This window comes from Linepithema humile, chromosome 1 (assembly GCF_040581485.1).
Source record: "Linepithema humile isolate Giens D197 chromosome 1, Lhum_UNIL_v1.0, whole genome shotgun sequence".
Lineage (NCBI taxonomy): Eukaryota > Metazoa > Arthropoda > Insecta > Hymenoptera > Formicidae > Linepithema > Linepithema humile.
Genome location: NC_090128.1, coordinates 19660169 through 19678461, shown reverse-complemented (window position 1 = coordinate 19678461; position 18293 = coordinate 19660169). Strand labels below are relative to the sequence as shown.

Genomic DNA, 18293 nt, shown 5'->3' with positions numbered 1-18293 from the left:
ATATTCATGACGATGCTGGATCTATTCGCGTACTGCGTTTATCAGTAATGAACACAGATTGTAAGCAAAAAGGAAATTTTTAATAAAAAGCATTAATGATGCAACATATGATAATCCACATGATAGGAGAAAGAAAAGGATAAAAATTATATAACTTTTGTAAAAAATATTCAAAACTTATATTTTAAGTCGTCTTAGTGAAAATTCTCAATGCAGAATTGTACAAGACGTTTAACCGTATTCTAAGTATCATAAGGGTAAAATGGGAGGGGTGGAGGGTAAAGGTATATGGTATATAATACAGTACTCTAGTCGTCATCTTTATGTGTTCCAAAAATATTCTAGTTCTCTCTCATTCTCTCTCCAAGCGTTTCTCTCCACGCATTCTCTCTCCCTTTCGCACTTTTTCTCTCTCCCATGGTATCTATTATATTTCTATCACTCAGTCACAAGCCACATACAAAGCCACACAAATATGCAAGTCGAGAAAGCAACGAATGCTCGCATGTACCTTCTTGAGCTAATCTAGTGATAATCGCACTCCCTCCTTCAACACTCTAAAGCGTTGAAGATACATACATTTTATTGTGATGTTACAAAAATCTAGCACAAAAATAATATATAGTGGAAGTACCTCATTGTAACCTTTTGTTCTTGCAATAACAAGTTTTACATTCTGATTCATTTCGTGCGATCGCCACAATCCGTTTCCTATTCATAGTAAATCATTTAGAAAGCAATAATGTAATTTAATTAAATTATCAGAACGTATACTCAAAACTGATCATTCTTTTTCACGTATATAATTATGACAATAATGATGGTTGAGACAAAAAAGGAACAATTACATAATCTTTTTTTTTCTTGTTCTATGACACAGGGTGGTCAAAAGCATAAAAAATATAATGCTTTACCAATGACTCGCCCCTCCCATGTTGTGGCAGTATTTATAAAAAAAAGAAGCTTGAAGCTTATACAATTATCGTTAAAACAAAATGTGTCAATCGGTGCAATCGAGAATATTAGATAGCAATTTCTAAATATGTAATCACAATAAAATAAAGCACGATGTCGAATAAGTGAAAAAAAATATAACTTTCATAGACCACCCAATTCACGGAGACGATTGGACGCTGCTCACTTATTTACAAACATCTATCAAGATGTGTATACATTAAACGAATGAAGAACAGACAACAACTGCGAGCTTTCGCTAATAAAGCTCTAAAGATGTACATTTTATAAGCAAATGTAGACGTGACATTCGTTAGCGTTTGATTTGCTTTCAGTCCGCTTTGCTTACATAATATTTTAAATAAATTTTAAAATATTTTAAATAAATTTTTAAATTAATTTGATTTCGCACTCGTTGTTCGTTCGTTATTTAATCGTTCATTATATACGCACCTTTTACTCTAGAGTTTTATAATTTATACTTATTCTGTACATGTACAACCGAAACTATCGCTAATGAATTTATAATGTATGTACATAATTTGGCGGCTTTTGCATGAAAATACTTAAAAATCCCGCGACACGCATAATATGATCACTACAGACCTATACTCAATAGCTGCATAGATTGTATTCCGTCGATAGTGACGTCATAAGAGTGGAAGAAGTTTCGCGGCTAATCCTCACTTGATCGTTCGTTCGTTCGTACGTACGAAAAGAGAAGCGTAATTATATAAATACCGAAAATTATATAAATACCCCGCCTGTTATCTTCAAATTAACAACCGACCATCGCTATTGTCCACAAAAGAATTGAGTTTCGCGCGATAATGCATGTAGTTTCTACCATTGCGTTTCTTCCTTGGATCTCAGCTTGTCCTCCTTGTTGAGATACAATCGTTGATATTCATCTTGATAAGTAACATACTGCGTGTTCGATTTACCAGGTTTTTGAATGGCACCACCGACCGGCGAGTTATTTGGGGAGTATTTCATCTCTTGTAACTCCTGCAATTCCTTCAATGATCTCATTACCATCTGGACGTCTTTCTCTTGTTCCGTCGGTTGCACCATGTTTCCAAGAGCGTCGTCCGTGATGAATCCGTCTTTCCGTTTATCCGTTAACCCTCGCGGCGAGGAATCATCGTTAATGATCTGGCTCAAGAAATTAGTCGCGGCGATCGTTTCCTCGTTTTGCCTTTGTTCCTGCTCCTCTTTCGAAAGAATATTTTGCTGCGGCATAGACACTACGTCTTGAGTAATAGGCCCTATTTGTTGCTCAATTATCTTTTGATCCTTCTTCCTTTTCTTCGCGTCGTGCGATGATTTGTGATGCTTCACCTCTAAGCAACGCTCCCTTCTCTTCTCCTTCTTATCAGTCTTATTGACCATCACATCGACATCTTTCTCGTCCAATCTTTTATCACATTTAGCGTCAGGATTTTCTTGCAAAAACCTATGTTTCAAAGCTTGCGCTGACGAATAGGAAGCATCTTGTCTGTACACGGAATGATGGCCAGCTTGGGAAATTTCGTTCGTCTTGGAGTGACTGACAGCAGGTTCCGGGCACGCTGTAATAGAAACCACATCCTTCTTTGCTTCGGTTGGTTTTGCCGATGTCTTGTGATACTCGTTAACCGGTGTTATAGACAGAGAGCTGTTTGTTAGGTCCATAAAATTGAATTTTTCAACGTGGCTCTTAGTTGGCTTCTGAGCCATTAGTTGAGCCGTAGGTACAACCGAAATTTTACCAACTGTGGAATTGTTGACGGTAACTGTAGCACTTTCTTGTTGTTGGCCTGCATTATTCTCCACGTGTTTGTCTTTATGTTTATTACTATGTTGCTTTCTATCGGTATTGACGTCGTTGGATTTCGTTTCATTTGCAAAGTTCGTCAAATTTCCGCCACCAATGATCTGTGTTTTCGATACGTTCGTATTTGTCCTTTCATTTTCGTGGGATACAACATTGTTTGCGTTTATTGCATCGTTCCTTGTAATAGAGTTGCAAACTTGAGTATTTCCAGAACTAGTAATATTATTTGCACTGGCCCCTTCTTTCGGTTTCTTCAATTTCTTCTTGATACTAAAATCATATTAATTATATGATTTAGCATATAAATATTTAGTAGAAAGCAATATATAAACATCAATACCAAAGTGCATAAATATGAGACAGGGAAAAGACAAGCTGTGCAATAAAAAATAGTGCAAAAGAAATTAACCGTGAGCATTTGATAATAAATTAATAACAAAAAAAAATTATATTAACCAAACATAAATACGTATAAATAATTTAAGCAATTTTTTCATGTGTACAAAAAAAAATAGCACATTCGTGAATCGTTGATCCAACATTAATATTAAATATTTGCACACAAATCAATATTATAATTTATTTACAAATGAAAAATTGAGTATCTGGAAGAATACAACTTTTCTAGGAATCCGTTAATGTTTTGAATGAAGGAGAAATCAGTATTAACCCAATCATGATCCACAATCAATCCTAGAACACACAATGAGCAAACAATTGAAGCAATTGGCCAACTACCTGCCGTAGTATGAAGACAACGTGCCTAATCTCTTGACCGTAATTTACAAAGAAGTTAATTTAATCAATCTTCAATCTTGCCCTTTAGGCATGCATGTGTACTCCTTTTACCTTGGTTAAAATAAGGCAACTACAGTACTGTAATTTCATGCGCAAAGCAAAGCAGAAAAAGGCGAATCTTCTTGTAACGAGTGTTACAAAACAGAGAAATGAAGATAAATGTTTATATACAATATATGAGCAATATAATATACTTACACAGGTTCAACGGAACTAGCATACTTTAACAAAGTCTGCAGCTTTACGCAACCGGGTGGCCACAATGGTAAGACACTTGTATCCATGAATGTAGCGACAAATGATTCCATACTCTCCTTTCTTGGTCTCAGAATCTTGAAATAATGTCTCCTGGCATTCGCAATTTCAAGAACAAGTTTCCTAAAATTAAAATTTATATTTATATATGCAAATACAAGTTTAAGATATGCATATCAGTATTGATCAATAACACACTTGGCTTCGTCAGTCCATGGAAATCGTTTTCGCGGTATTTTCGGCTTTTCCGTATTTTTAGAAGAACCATCTTCTTCATCGCTACTTTCCGCACCTGCGGGCGATCCCTCAAAGCCCCTGAAATCGATCAATTATACTTTAGCGAAAACAACATTACGAAGAATTATGATATCGCGATGACAAAGAATGATGATCAGCATTTGTTGCGACAGAATTCCTCGATATTAATCTCCTCTCTTTGACAGTAACACATAATCGAATCACCTAATCGTCGAATTGTGTCCCAGATCAAATGCATAGATTTCTCGATTGATACAAAAGATGATGCTAGTGATAAACTAAATATTGATACTGATGATAAAAAGCCCCGTATCTTCCTCTGCTTTCTCAATGTGATTGATGAAGAATAATGATCAAATGACTTTTCCTCCGTATGCAACACATAATCAGTTATGTAAATGTTCATAGTAATTGAGAGAGCAAAAGCATGGATAAGCATGAATAGATTAGATTAAGGGAGAAAGATAAAAAACAACAGAAAAGAAGAGAAAGATAAAGAGAAAGAGCAGTCGGAGGCGAAAATAGAAAGGGGTTCCTCTTACGAGGGGCGCCTTACCAACAGTACCGATATATCTCCCAGTATAATTGAGGACTGAGAAATAAAAAATTACAATGAGTTTACATTCAGGAAATTATAAACGGTAGATTTTTATATATACTAACGCTGGAAAATTGAATTTTTCTTCTATCAAATTTCTATACCTAAATTTCTAACCACCATTTCATATTATAACGAATTAACAGTTTATTATTCGGAAAGATTCATTGTAATATTGAAACAGAAATAGTGTACAAAAATCAGAAATAATAATTATATCAAACTACTAATATGTAATACGATACGATAAAGTTACTCACTTTTCATCAGCAACTTTTTGACACTCCTTCATATATTTGTCCATAACTGAAGGCATGACATTATCAATAAGTTGTTTTAATCTGTAACAGTAACAAACTTTGCTAAAATCAGAACTTTCGGAAGTACAAGAGATAATTTATATATTATATTTATATATTTTACATATATGCATAATAATATCACAATAACTTACTTATGCATTGGTTCATTCACTCTGTATTCAGCGTCTTTCAAATAAAGTTTCTTTGCTCTACTGAGAAGAGTAATTTTGCTACAAGGCAAAAATCGTACTAGATGACTATAGGTTTGTAACCTTATGCTCGCCAAATTCAACATCCGCAATTTCTTCTCTAAGCTGTAATGAAAGTAACAGATCTTAGAATACTTTTCGCGATTCGTAATTCGTAATTTACTTGATTTACTACCACAGGAACTCACTTAAAAAGTATTTCGTTGACCGCGCTGTTGAAAAACTTGTTTTTACTGTCTTTACTGTTCTCAGCTTGAACCTTTAATTTATTCACTATCTCTTTTATGTCCTCAGGGAGAGTTTCGGGCAAAGACGCTTCTTTATTCTCCATTTCCTCCCCGTCCGATTCAACATAAAGGCAAACGCGAGATTTTCCTGAATCTGTTGTATCGCGACTCGAATCATCTTCGATTCCTCTAGCCGCATTGACGACGCTCTCTATCGCATCATCAATATTGCTCTCTTTGTTACCTAATCTTTTCAGATCTATCTTTTTCGCATCGTATCCATTACTATTGGACGATTTCTTTTCGAACTTTTTTATGTCAAACTTTTTCTCATTTATTTTGCTCTTTTCCAGTTTTTCGGACTTTTTCTTTTCCTCTTGATCTTCCGAGGCTAAAATAGCAAAATTATTACACAAGTTAAAAGTTTTGAATCAAATGCTTTTAATTAGAAGAATTATACCAACATATAATGAGAAATATTACCTGTGCCACCCTCAGCATCTGTCGTCTCATTCTTCTCCTTTCGTCTTAAAAGATCCAGATCTTGTTGAGAATTTTGTTGCGCATCCTGTGGCTGATGGTTTTGAGACTTTTTCCTTTTCTTATTCTCGTGATTACTCTTCTTTTCGCCACTCTCTTCAGTTTTCCGTCTCTGTAAATCACCATTACGTTATTCGATGTAGGCGCACAAAAAATTAATATAATTTCAAATATTTAAATCGTAATTACTTTTCGTGGATTATCACCCGTAATATCCTCCGTCTCATCGTCATCTGACGAGCTAATAATAGTTCGTTTATCTACTTGTTTAGGACTATCTACATCTTCGGTGTCCTCCTCACTACTTTCGCTGCTCTCATCATCATCACTATTGTTATTATTATTATTGTTATGAACTAACACATGTCTATCGGCCGCCCTGAATTCAAGAGCTCCGCAATTAATATAAAAACCACCGTGCGCTGTGGTCATCTCTTCGGGTACAATTTCATCATACTGTCGGAAAAGCATGAAGAGAATTATATTGAAAATGATATCTTTAAAGTTATTTTCTCGCATAAAAAATATAAAATACTTGATACGTACAGCGTCAGTATTGTCGATGAAGGAATCGTTTTCATCATATCCTGCACCCAAATCCACGTAATCGTCGTATTTGTGCCTCTTTTTCCCCGTAGTAGATGTTCCCTACAGCAATTGAAAATAAAATTAACGCTTGTAAGTTCTCTCATTTCCTCCAATCAAATTCAATTTCATCATCAACGTTATTGTACGTACATATTTTGCCTCGAATCGTTTTGCCATATCCCTAAGCTTATCCTCATCGTCATCATCATCGAAGGGATCCAATCCATTCGTTGCATTCTCATCTCCCCCTTTTTGGTCTTTTCTTCGTTTTTTCTATAGAACAAATACAAATTTATTTGCAATCTATATTGAATAGCTCGCAATCGAAAGTTATCCAGTAACCCATAATAAATTCCATTCCATCTCGATTTACTCTGCACCACTTTCACTAATTTATAAAAAATTCAGATCGATTAAAGAGAGGGAGTGCATATGCTCGCGTATTTCCACATATACGCACTTCAATCCGATCCAAATATATTTTTGATAATGATAAAAAAATGTTTCAAATTTTTTCACAATCGATTTATCGCCAACAAATATCACGAAAGTGAAACTCAAACAAGCCTTCGCATAGATTTGTTATTTTTGCAATGTCTCTATCAGTAATCTTATTTTATAAAAAATTATCGCGAAAGAGATAAAGAAAGATAACAATTAATTAAAATATATAGCAATTTTGGTGAGAAAAAGATGAATCGATTCTCTGTAAGGGTACTAATACGTTCGCCGATACCAGGAGCACATACTGCTGCTAGAGCATTGTCCTTTTCCTTTCGCGCTCTTTCGTTCGCACCATACCGCAAGCCGCCTCTCCTGTTCTCCTGGTACAGGGACGCTGACTAGAGTGATTGATCCTGCCAATCATTTGATACCCGAGGCTGTTTGACACAAACGTCTTAATCGGATCGATTTTATAATCTGTATCGTGTTAATTATTCGATCAATTGATGAGACATACCACGCGGATTATGCAGTTTTTACCTCTTTTTTCACGCAACCACGCATTCCATTTCGCTTTGAAATTATTAACGGAATTTTTAACAAAAAATAAAAAAAAAAGTTAACCCAGTAACACGAAACGAGGTCTCGGTGTTCGGCAGATATAAAATATAAAAATGAACAAAATAAAGATATCATATGGTTGCATATCATATGGTCGAGTCGTAAAATAAAAAGAAAAAGAAAGAGAATAATTGTAAAACGCAATAAACCGCATTCACTGAATTTACGTTTGTAAATATGCATTTTGCACGTATATCGTCATTTAATATCTTTTCGAGATAAGAAGAGGATAAACATCTTTAATTTTTACTTCCCAATATTGATCATATATTTAATCGCACAACACAGCGCACAATACAAAGCAATTTCATAGGTGAAGATCGATAAGCGATTTTATATTGTAAATTTTGAAATTACGCGCTCCGCTTTTCCGAAATCTGATTCGCTGGCGTTTTGTAACCACGTTTTCGAAACACGTGCCCGACTGAAACAAAAAGGGCGTCGAAACATTCCGTGTCCTTGCGTTCTTTCTTTTCAACATACTTTTATTATTTTATTTTCCTCTCAGTTGGGCGTGTACGTATGCAAAGACGTGTACAAAAGCAAAATACAAAAACTGTTATCTGAGTATGTGCTATATATGTGACACACAATACGGGTCTGTCAATTTTATTGTCCTCATGCGGGCGGTTGTCTATTATTGACAATAGTCAGATATTAAATTGCACATAAAAATTATCCGAATATCCTTAACTTACCTGCGAAAGATAAAGAAAGCGTCTCAAACATGCGTCTCAAACAACATGCGCGTTGCATGTGATTACTCGGATTATTATATTTATATTATATTATTATGTATATATTGTGTGTTCGTTTTAATAAGAACGGACTTCGTGACTAATTATTCATTGTTATCGAGGAGTGAGAGACAGATTAGATTCTACATATTTGTATTACTCATTTTTTTGAACGAAAAGAGAGAGAAGAAAGGAGGGAGACGGGAGTGCGTGACATATGTCTCGAGCGGCGCATTCGATACGTGTCGGCGGTCACGAGTCTCTCCGGTGCATCGATCTACAATTCAGAAAGGAGAGCCCGCCGCAACATGCTCTCTCGCGCGCGCGTGAAATAAGAGACTCCGCTCGCGACACACACGTTCACACTCTGCGTCGCGAACCATCTCTTTCTCACTCCCTCTTTTCTTCGCGGTCGCTGTCGCGCTTTCTCGCTCCGCTGTATCTTTCTCCCTCATGCACCGACAAGACCCGTCGAAAGGAATACGTGGCTTGCGAAATAGACCGGCGTAGACGTTATACATACAAACGAATAAGGCATCGCCGTCGCCGTGTCTCTCTCTTTCTTTTTCTCCCCCGGGAGGTAGGACAGAGACGGAGAGATGGAGAAACAGAAGGGAAGGAGAACGAGGAAAGATGCAATGCCGGACGATCGTCGTCTCGCGCAATGGCAACTCTCATAGAGGCATTTTACGAGCAAAAGAACCGCACGAAGGACGCCGAGTCTGCCGAGAGACAGACGCACGCCTTTCAAGTGCAATACAACGCATGTCAGCCTCGTGACAGCGTGCATATGTCGGGCCTGCGGTAACGTTGACACCGCGCGGATTCGACTCGATGGAGACTGCAAATCGATCAGAGAACTGTTTTTCGCTCATCTCGGCTGTGCCGAAGACATCGGGGCAGTTCCTTATATGCGTACAGATGCGACGGCGAGTTCGGCGCGTACGGTGATGTCGCGCAAAGCGAGCCGCGTGACAATCGCGTCAACGACGCGCGATCAGCTCGTTGAGGCGGCTTGCCGAAATGCCGCGATAATTTCTCGTTTTTTTTCTGCAACTGCTGTTGTCTGCGATACATCCCATCGACAGATACACACGCTGTCTTTCTTCCTCTTCCCGTATGCTCTGCGCGTGACGGCATTGACATACGGCCTCTCGATCTCCCTTTTCGCCGCAACAAAAGCGAGTTAATTGCACGGAACTCACCTCGGCCGTTTTGAGGAGCTGTGCATAGTTGAATTCGGGGCATGTCTTCTCGTTCGACTCTGGCAGGGTGAGCGTGAAGCGGAAGGAGGGCGCGAGCTGCTTGCCCACATTCCCCTTTTTCTCCTTCTTCGTCGCGTGGCCCAGGGACTCCGGGAACTCCAGGGTCTGCAGGGGTACCCGTTTCGCTTCTGACATTCCTACATTTGCACTGAGCCTAACGCAGATCACGGAAACACTGCGGATACTGCGACCGCGGCAACATGGTACCCTCACTCACTATTTCCCGACTAAACACCGCGCGGACGCCGCCGCTCACACGTCGCCATCTTCGGCTCGACTGTTTTTAGAGTGCGCTACTGACGCACCGCGACACCGACACGCATGCGTCACTTCTTGCATAATAGTGCATTTCCAATGATAAATAGAAATGTTATATATATATAATTATTGTTAAGGTAAATTTACATATATTACTCATTTCCGAGTCGGATGCATCAGGTCTAGATATTTGTAAATCGTGACACAAAGCTGTGATGTGTGTGAAAATAAAGTATGAAATTGGAAAAAAAGAAGCAACAGATTATAGAATATTTAGATAATTAAGAAATAATGAAGTTTTAAATTTTTTAACAAACAACACAGTGTATAAAATATAGTACATGAAGGGTTTATACCGCAAGTACTGTAATAAATTCTTAATTAAATAATAAAAATACTCAAACAATTAGAAGAGATGCAAAGATGTGATAGACATTTTAATTCAAAAAAACTATACTAATTAAAATGTATAAATTGATATTTCATAAGAAAATAATGTTTAAAGTTAGCAAAACATTAATTTTTTGAATGAACTTTATTATAAGTAACTACTACAAGTCTTAATTATGATACTTAATATTATCATTACGTATAAAAAATACTTGTATGCGTCCTTAAATATTATCTTTATGTACGAATGCCTGGAATGGTAAAAAAAGATCAGTCTTCCAAAATACTGTGCGTACAATACTGTATACTCATAAATTGTAACTGCATATATTTATGTGTCTAAAATTATCTTAAAATATATGTTTAAAAAATTAAATATATAGATTTTTTAAATTCATTCCATTGTATAGATTTGTATACTTGATTTGTACTCAATATTTAATTAGATGTCCCTGGATTATTTTCAAAAGTTAAATCATCATTTTTCTTTGCTATTTTAATTGCTGAAAATTGCTGACCTAAAATCTTCATCACATCGGCATGTTTTCTACTATTCTTCTCTTTTTTCACAGAGTTATAATTCTGCTTTACAAAAAGCGCAAAACCAGAAGGTTTCTTTTGTGGAGTTTGTACTTGAACAGTGCCAGACTTGGTCGTTTTGTTAATTAACAATTCAAATTTTCCATAACAATAACCACATCGCTTCTTCTCGATATCCAAGGACTTTGAATGTCTTCCAATACTGCAAAAAATAATACAAATTCTAGAAATGTAAAAGAGGAAATAAGTATTTTTATCATAATCAATGCCCAATACCTGTAGCCACAACTAGTGCATCTATATGTAAACTTAGTTTTAATATCATAATCGTGACATCGACGAATTGGTGGCAATTCAGGAAATGCCTTCATTGCTTTGCTAACCCTGTAATACAAAAATAATTTAATGTAGAATTTTAGACAAATATGACATACTATGTTCATATTGCTTTACAAAATTTTAATTATTTAATTATATATGTATTTTCAAGTTACTAGCTATAAAATATCCTGTCATACCATGCTGTCCAAAAGGCCCCGTGACCATCTGAGACATTATTTATTAGCCAAGCTGCAGCGTGACACATTTCATGAATCAAGGTATCTCTAAGTCTATCTGGTGTATCTAAAATCTATAAAATATGATTTATTTTAATCATGTTTAATTTTATTTATATATGTTTGAAGAATAATTAAAAGAAACAAATAAGAATATACCTTTGTTGCTAACACAATCCGTGAAGATCTAGCAACACCACTAAGACTTTTTGTGGTCTTCTTGTTATAACAATAACCAGCAGTCCCTCTCATACGGACGTTCCATTCAATCGGCATATCTCGAGGTAACTTATTGTCAAATACTTTCTCATTGTACAATTTATACAATTCTTTACACAACTCTTCCTTATTATGTTTATAATGCAATCTATACTTCTTGGCATTTGGATGAGTACTACTCATTGGAACTGCATTTGATAAAGATTTCAGAAAACTTTGGTATTCTACAAACTTGCTCGTTTTTTGTTTGTTGTTGTTCGTTATAGTTGATTCTATTTTGGATGTCACTTTCAATAGCTGTGGTATCTTTGTAGTAGCTTCTAAAAATATATATTTGAAGTTATTTTTATGTTAACTTAATATACTTAACTTATATAACTTTGTTATATATCCTTTACTTTTTTTATATATATTTTTCGGTGGTACATAATCTCCTGGATCATATTCACTCGTGTCAGAACTTTCATCATCACTAAATGATAATTTCTTCCTCAACAAACTCTTAGAACTTGTAGTGGATTTATCATTTTCATCTTCAGTGTCTGTATCACATATTGTCTGAAGCCTATATTAAGAAAATATTTCATTAAATGCAGTACTTCTATGTACACAACTATATTTGAAATAGACATATAGATATACCGTTTAATTGAAGCTGGAACTGACACCGGTTTAGTAGCTGTACTATTTACAGAAGTTCTAGGATTTGTTAATGCAGTATGATATTCACTCTCAATATCGCTGCCTGATAATGATTCATCATTAATAAAACTATCTCGCTTTTTATATTTTTGTTGGATTTTTCTTCCTTGATTTGGTTTGATATTATTTTCTTCTAAAATATAAAATAATTTTTTAAAGAAAATTATATTAATAAATTAAATTTAAATAAAATGAGAATTCTTACCCAAGTCAGATTCATCTGAATCTGAGTCTGCTACATAATGTTTCTTCCTTATTACAGGTTTTCTGTATAATAAGACATAATTTACTAGGACATTTCTTGGACATCTTTTTATTAAAATAAAAATAATATAACAAAAATTATATATTATGACATAAATTACCGTTCTGTTTGGACAATCCTATTTGCTGTATGAACAGATGTCTTCCGTGGTTCACTTGTTGGTATTAATGCATTAGCTTTATCTCTCCATGATTTGCCATACAATTTATCTAAAATATCTGCACAGTCTATTACATCTTTGTTGGATGTGTTTACAGGAGAAATTTTTTTGTCAGTATGTATTTTTGGTAAGATCTTCAGTCTATCTGGTGTACAAAATTCAGAATTTATATTATTTTTAGATTTTGGAACCAATGTATTCAATGCAGTTTGATGTGTCAATGAATCTTTGTCAGAATCATCAGAATTTAATATTATAGTTTTCTCATCTGTCTGCATCTTGTTAAATTTTCCTCTGTTATTTGGAGTTTCATATTTCATTTCTAATCTTTCCAAACTACTGTTTCCAGAATTTATGCTATTTGTGTTGCTTCGAGATACATGACTATAAGAACTGTCATTTCGAGAATCTGCTGAATTTGTCATAAGCCACTCTGCAATTTGTATTTTTTTCTTTTCAGACAGAGGTCTATAAAGGTCTTCTTTCTTTGGTGTATTTGAAAATTCTCTGAAGCATGTTTTTGTTCGTTTTGACAAATCCACTTGTGAGTTAGGAATAATATCATTTTTGAGACTTATATTAATAACATCAGGACTTTGACTTGGTTCGACTGAGTTCTTCAAGTTTTTATTATTCCTGGGTGACATAGCTGGATGCATTATGTCATCTATATCTGTACTTTCATCAATTATAACATTGGTTTCTTTTTTCTGTCTGGGAGAATCATATATAATTCGTGTAGCCTTTATATTCCTCAAAATTTTCTGAGTATCTTGCTTTGTGAGTTTTATTTTTCCTGTATCATCTTTATCCGGAGTGTTAAAAATTAATTTATTTTCTCTATTGCAAGTATCGAAATTATAATTGTATTTAGCACGACTTGGCGTGACTACTTTATTTGTCTCTTTAATGTCATATTTTTCTCTTACTTTTTGATTTATCAGTTTTCGCTCCGGAAATATTAATGTAGCTAATGGAGTAGCATAAGATTTTTTTAAATTACTTATTCCATCCTTAATAATATGGTTACTATTACCATCACTACTGCTAGTAGTATCATCAGAAGTACAAAATGCCTTTTCAATTTGTATAACAGATTTATTTATTTTATTTATTTTATCTGAGTATTTCTTATCTGAGGATTTATTGTCAGATTTGACTAGTCTTCTCCATGAAGAATTAGGCTTTTCTTCTTCGCTTTCTGAAGAAGTATCTAACAAATGTAACCTCTGATAATTTTGTCTTGTAAATTCTCCTTTCTTCTTATTAACATTAGATACTGAAGTAGATTTAGATTGTGATGTGTCAATATGCTTAGGTGATGAACTACAACTTGAATCGCTAATCACAATAATATCATCCTTATTTTTTGTCTTTCTGATTGTAACAAAATCATATGTATCTTCAACAGTTGAATCTTCAGAAAGTCGCAATGTAAAATTTTGCGAATTGGCCACAAATTCTCTTGTATTATAATTAGATAACATCTTCGATTTTTCTTATTTCCTTAATTGACTCTAAAATATTTTTAATATGCACTTTACGATAGCCAGCTATTTGAATTTTTGCACATATAAATGTTATTGGTCTTGTAGTTCTTACAGTTCTTCCCAGAAGTGATACAATGTATTCACACAAAAATAAATATCAAAAGACAAACAGCAGTGTTGACAGAATCATTATGCACATGGTGAATTCTACCAGTATAATACTTAATAAAAAAAAATATCAATCGGAAACTTATTACATGTTGTATATTCTGATATATATGCACTTTGCACGTTGCATTAAATTATTTCTATCAATCTCTCTTATATAAAAGTTGTTATTAATCAATATGTTTGTAAAATATATGAATAAGTCAACTTTCAAATCGACAGAAGTCAGTTAAACACTGATGCCAACTACAACATAATAAAAGATCTATGGAAATGCAACAGTCTCATAAAAATTAATTCACCAGTATATTTTTATATTATTTTATAAGCAATCTTTTGTAAGCTTTTCATGGCTGGTTTATGCTTTGGTCTTAATCTTAATCTTAAGCCGAGAGCACAAGCTTTTACATAAAGCATAACGCATAAGCATAAGGAAATTGATTGGTTTATATATAAGCATAAGCAAATGCATAAGGAAATGGACCAATCAATTTCCTTATGCTTATGCGTTATGCTTTATGCAAAAGTCTGTGCTCCGGCCATAACCATCAACTGACAGTAGTCGTTATTCCAGTGTTGCGATATGGGACCGGTTGTATGCGCATGTGCGGCAATACGGCGTCAGTACAGTGTCTCATACAAGTTAAACAAGGCACCGTTACCCCGCTACATTAAAAATATTTCTAAATTTTTTGAAATTGATTGAAATTTTCTACTTCTTGGTTTTTTAGCTGCTGGCTTCGTAGATTCCATGTTTGTAAATAAATAAATCTTACCTTATTTGTTGTCACCTAACCTTCTCATGTCAAAACGTCCCGCCATACGGTCAACACAACATATAACGGCACTTGGGTCTCCATCACCGCACATGCGCATATAACCGGTCCCATATCGCAACACTGTGTTATTCAGTAGCCGCAGCTACAGTTAGATGGTGTTCACTGTCCGTCAATCGTGCTTTCGACGATTCAATTCACGTCGCGCGTCGCTAGATGATGTACGCTGTTTGCCAGTTGCACTGAGCTGCACTTATGGACGACTTGAATAAAATCTCTCGCCGCTGCATACATTATCAAATGTCAATTCGCCGAGAAAGCGAAGGATTGTCACCAAAATAGAATTCACTAGGTTTATTTTATTTATTTTGTTTGTTGTATATCTGTATCTTCAAATTGGCTTGATAGTTCTTCCTCCAATCTGTCGCCATCTTATGTTCGTAAATGTTGCAGGAGAAATACAAAATGCGGACGCAGTTGCTGCCAATCTGTCGCAATGAAGAATCGCGTGCTTCATATCCGTCTCAACCAAATACAGATTCGTGTAAAAGGTGTGTCAAATTTTATTTATATAGAAGTTTGCCGAAACTTTTATAACTTTATGCAGCTCCATCAATACATAGCTCTAATTCGGAAGCTATCCGAAATGAGAACGAAACTCAATCAGGATTCCATCTATCGTATTATTCGCACAAAGCAGACCTCAGATTCGATTATCTATTCGCGCTTCCCGCCACACATTATGTACTCTCGCAGTATAATACTCGTGATGTGCGCGTGTAGCCGTAACAGGAGATTATGGCATACCTACGGTTAAACCTGATCCTGCGATATTTTGCACTATCCATCCTTGCAATATGCAGTGCTGAAAATGATCAAAACCGCCGAAGCGTCGAAACCACGAGCATCGAAATTTCGAGGCCGACAGAAAATGAAAATTTGAAAGATCTGTAATTCAAATGAATTACTTGCAGCATACTTATAATTCAATTTTCCGACTAAATTTCAATCCGCAGCACTTTACGAAAACGTTACGATAAAAACTCGATTTCGCGCGACGATGTTCATGATAAGCTTAAAATGTCCAGCGTAATAGTATTGCAACTTGCGCCAGTATTCGTATAGCTGCCGCATAATGCTACAGGCATTTATAACGAAAAGCGAACAAAGAGCGAATCAACCAACATTGGTTATCCAATTTGCAGCCGAATTTCAACGAATACCACGACAGGATGCACCTATCAAACTCTATTTTGGCCGACGCCGAGTATACCAGATTGCATCCGCTCTCAGCATAAATTCAAAATTGATTGTATCGTTACGGCACGTGGCAACGTTTACCGGTTATTAAGCGCAGCTTAATCCTTTCAGTATGAAATTGGATCCCCCAACTTTCTTAAAAAATATAAAAATTTAAAAAGAATATAAAAATTTCAAATTTATAATATATTCGATTTTATTTAGTTAAATTGGAAACTGTTTATAAAGTTTATCCAAATGATAGATAAATAAGCGTATGATAGTGCTTAATGTTACATAAATAATTTTATATTTTTATTCAAAAATATCTTATTAAATAATAGACACATACTATTTTCATACTCAAAATCTTTCTCGAAAACTATACGATTAATTAAAAAATGTATTTTATAAGTTGTTTTTGGTACGTAAAACATTCTTTTCAATTATAATTTATCACAAATTTTATAGAGACAATGATTCTGATGACAGATGATAGAGCCATAATTTGAAAAAGCGAGTTATACGTAAATGGCTGTTTCTGCGAAAATGAAAAAAAACCGCATATCAATGAGCACGAATTAGTTAATCGTTAGTGTAGATTCCACGGCACGTTTTTTCGCGATGAATTCGCGAGAAACGCGCTTCTTTGAGAGCCCGGTAGAAAAGACCAGCCATTGTGAGAACGGCTGAGATTTGCTTCGTGAGCCATTCTTGATATTAAACGTGATTTAACGCGAGCGCGGGTTTCTCGAAAGAAACGGGACGCGCCGTGCCGCAGCACCGATATAGGCCCGAGGCGCTGATAAAAGCAGCCCGCGTGTCAGAAAACAATGCCAATACGGATAATGACGGCCGCCTACGTGAGCGTTGCGATAAATATGGACAGAACGCGGTGGTGGCGGGCGTGGAAACAAAGAAAAATTTTCCACAAAAGTCCAGCTCGCAAGATACTTGAGAAATTATGAACCCCGACCGTAAGTAAATTCATCGCGATGTCAAGACTTCATTCACTCTCTTCCCTAAATAATATCTTACATTAATACATTACCGAGCAACAGTTCGCATTATCTTCGCTCCTCGATTCGTTCCATTTTGTTTTTCTGGACCGTGAATTAACTTTTGCTTCGCCCGAACGTGATAGTTCACTCTAACGAAAGTAATATCCTTAAGAATACCTAAGGAAGTTTAATGAAAGCTTGAAATGAAAGTGTCGGCTTTAACAGACGATGTGGAATGCAATCGATTTCGAATCTTGACCGCAAGAGAGTTCTTCGCGTATCCATGGAAATATTCGTCCTGCTTAACGGAGATTTTACGCTTAACAAGATATTTGCAAATCCTGTCGATATTGTTTGGGCAAGAGGATAAAGAACTAACAATTGTTAGTTTTTTATTTATTTTTTTATCATTCGGGACAAAGCAATTTGTGGGCGGAATGTATTCGGCTCTTTCTTCCCCTCGAAACAAACAGAACAATCGATTAGAAACGTACCGGGAATGCCAATTTAAACGTGTTTGAATGACTGATTTTATTCATACATCCTGCGAATAAAATTTTTTCGACTGGTGGAATTTTTTTTTTGTTTTTTGTGATTTGCACGATATTTACCTTGATAGTGTTTCCGGTATCTTTTAATTTCAAATTCAATTTGCAGGATTTTCGTACTTTGCATACAAATGCACTTCACATTTTACCCGTAAAACAAACAGGAATTACATCTTCTGTTTAATCGCTCGTTCATTAATTACACAAAGGATTCCCAAAAGTCGTATAATATACTCATTTTAAAATTAAATGCGGATTGCTCGAATAAATCAAACCTCATTGACCTCGCTCTTTTTTTTTTCATTCTCCCACCGGAGTGTTCCACCGCCGATACACTATCTGAACGATGCCGTTTTTCTGTATCATGT

General features: G+C 35.4%; 3 protein-coding genes across 8 annotated transcripts in view; 1 reads left to right on the top strand and 2 right to left on the bottom strand.

Annotated features, from left to right (window-relative positions):
• The window catches only part of LOC105668633 (uncharacterized), an 83424-nt gene that overhangs the window by 2830 nt on the left and 62301 nt on the right, over positions 1 to 18293 (top strand). The window contains exons 1-2 of one of the 4 annotated variants that reach the window (XM_067347194.1): positions 15170 to 15489; positions 15591 to 15688. The exons of 1 other annotated variant lie outside the window; for it this stretch is intronic. The gene's annotated coding sequence lies outside the window, so the exon portion shown is untranslated. Of the gene's footprint in view, positions 1 to 15169; positions 15490 to 15590; positions 15689 to 18293 lie in introns of those variants that run through there. 2 more of the 4 variants (XM_067347192.1, XM_067347193.1) reach the window with 2 other exon arrangements.
• Positions 156 to 9884, bottom strand: yem (yemanuclein). 2 transcript variants are annotated; one of them, XM_012359089.2, is made up of 12 exons: positions 9553 to 9884; positions 6696 to 6818; positions 6504 to 6605; positions 6147 to 6413; positions 5901 to 6069; positions 5379 to 5808; positions 5134 to 5295; positions 4940 to 5020; positions 4638 to 4673; positions 4022 to 4138; positions 3767 to 3946; positions 156 to 3040 (listed from the first exon to the last, which is right to left on the bottom strand). In XM_012359089.2, the coding sequence occupies exons 1-12, from the start codon at positions 9745 to 9747 to the stop codon at positions 1798 to 1800; spliced, it is 3105 nt and encodes a 1034-aa protein (XP_012214512.1). In that variant the 5' UTR covers positions 9748 to 9884; the 3' UTR covers positions 156 to 1797. The 2 variants fall into 2 exon arrangements, with proteins under 2 accessions (XP_012214512.1, XP_012214513.1); XM_012359090.2 differs by lacking the exon at positions 4638 to 4673.
• On the bottom strand, positions 10391 to 14603 carry LOC105667345 (Germ cell nuclear acidic peptidase). Of its 2 annotated transcripts, XM_012359092.2 has the most exons (9): positions 12644 to 14603; positions 12484 to 12545; positions 12219 to 12411; positions 11975 to 12141; positions 11517 to 11896; positions 11319 to 11431; positions 11077 to 11184; positions 10779 to 11002; positions 10391 to 10511 (listed from the first exon to the last, which is right to left on the bottom strand). In XM_012359092.2, the coding sequence occupies exons 1-9, from the start codon at positions 14188 to 14190 to the stop codon at positions 10498 to 10500; spliced, it is 2808 nt and encodes a 935-aa protein (XP_012214515.1). In that variant the 5' UTR covers positions 14191 to 14603; the 3' UTR covers positions 10391 to 10497. The 2 variants fall into 2 exon arrangements, with proteins under 2 accessions (XP_012214515.1, XP_012214514.1); XM_012359091.2 differs by lacking the exon at positions 10391 to 10511 and having other exon boundaries at positions 10545 to 11002.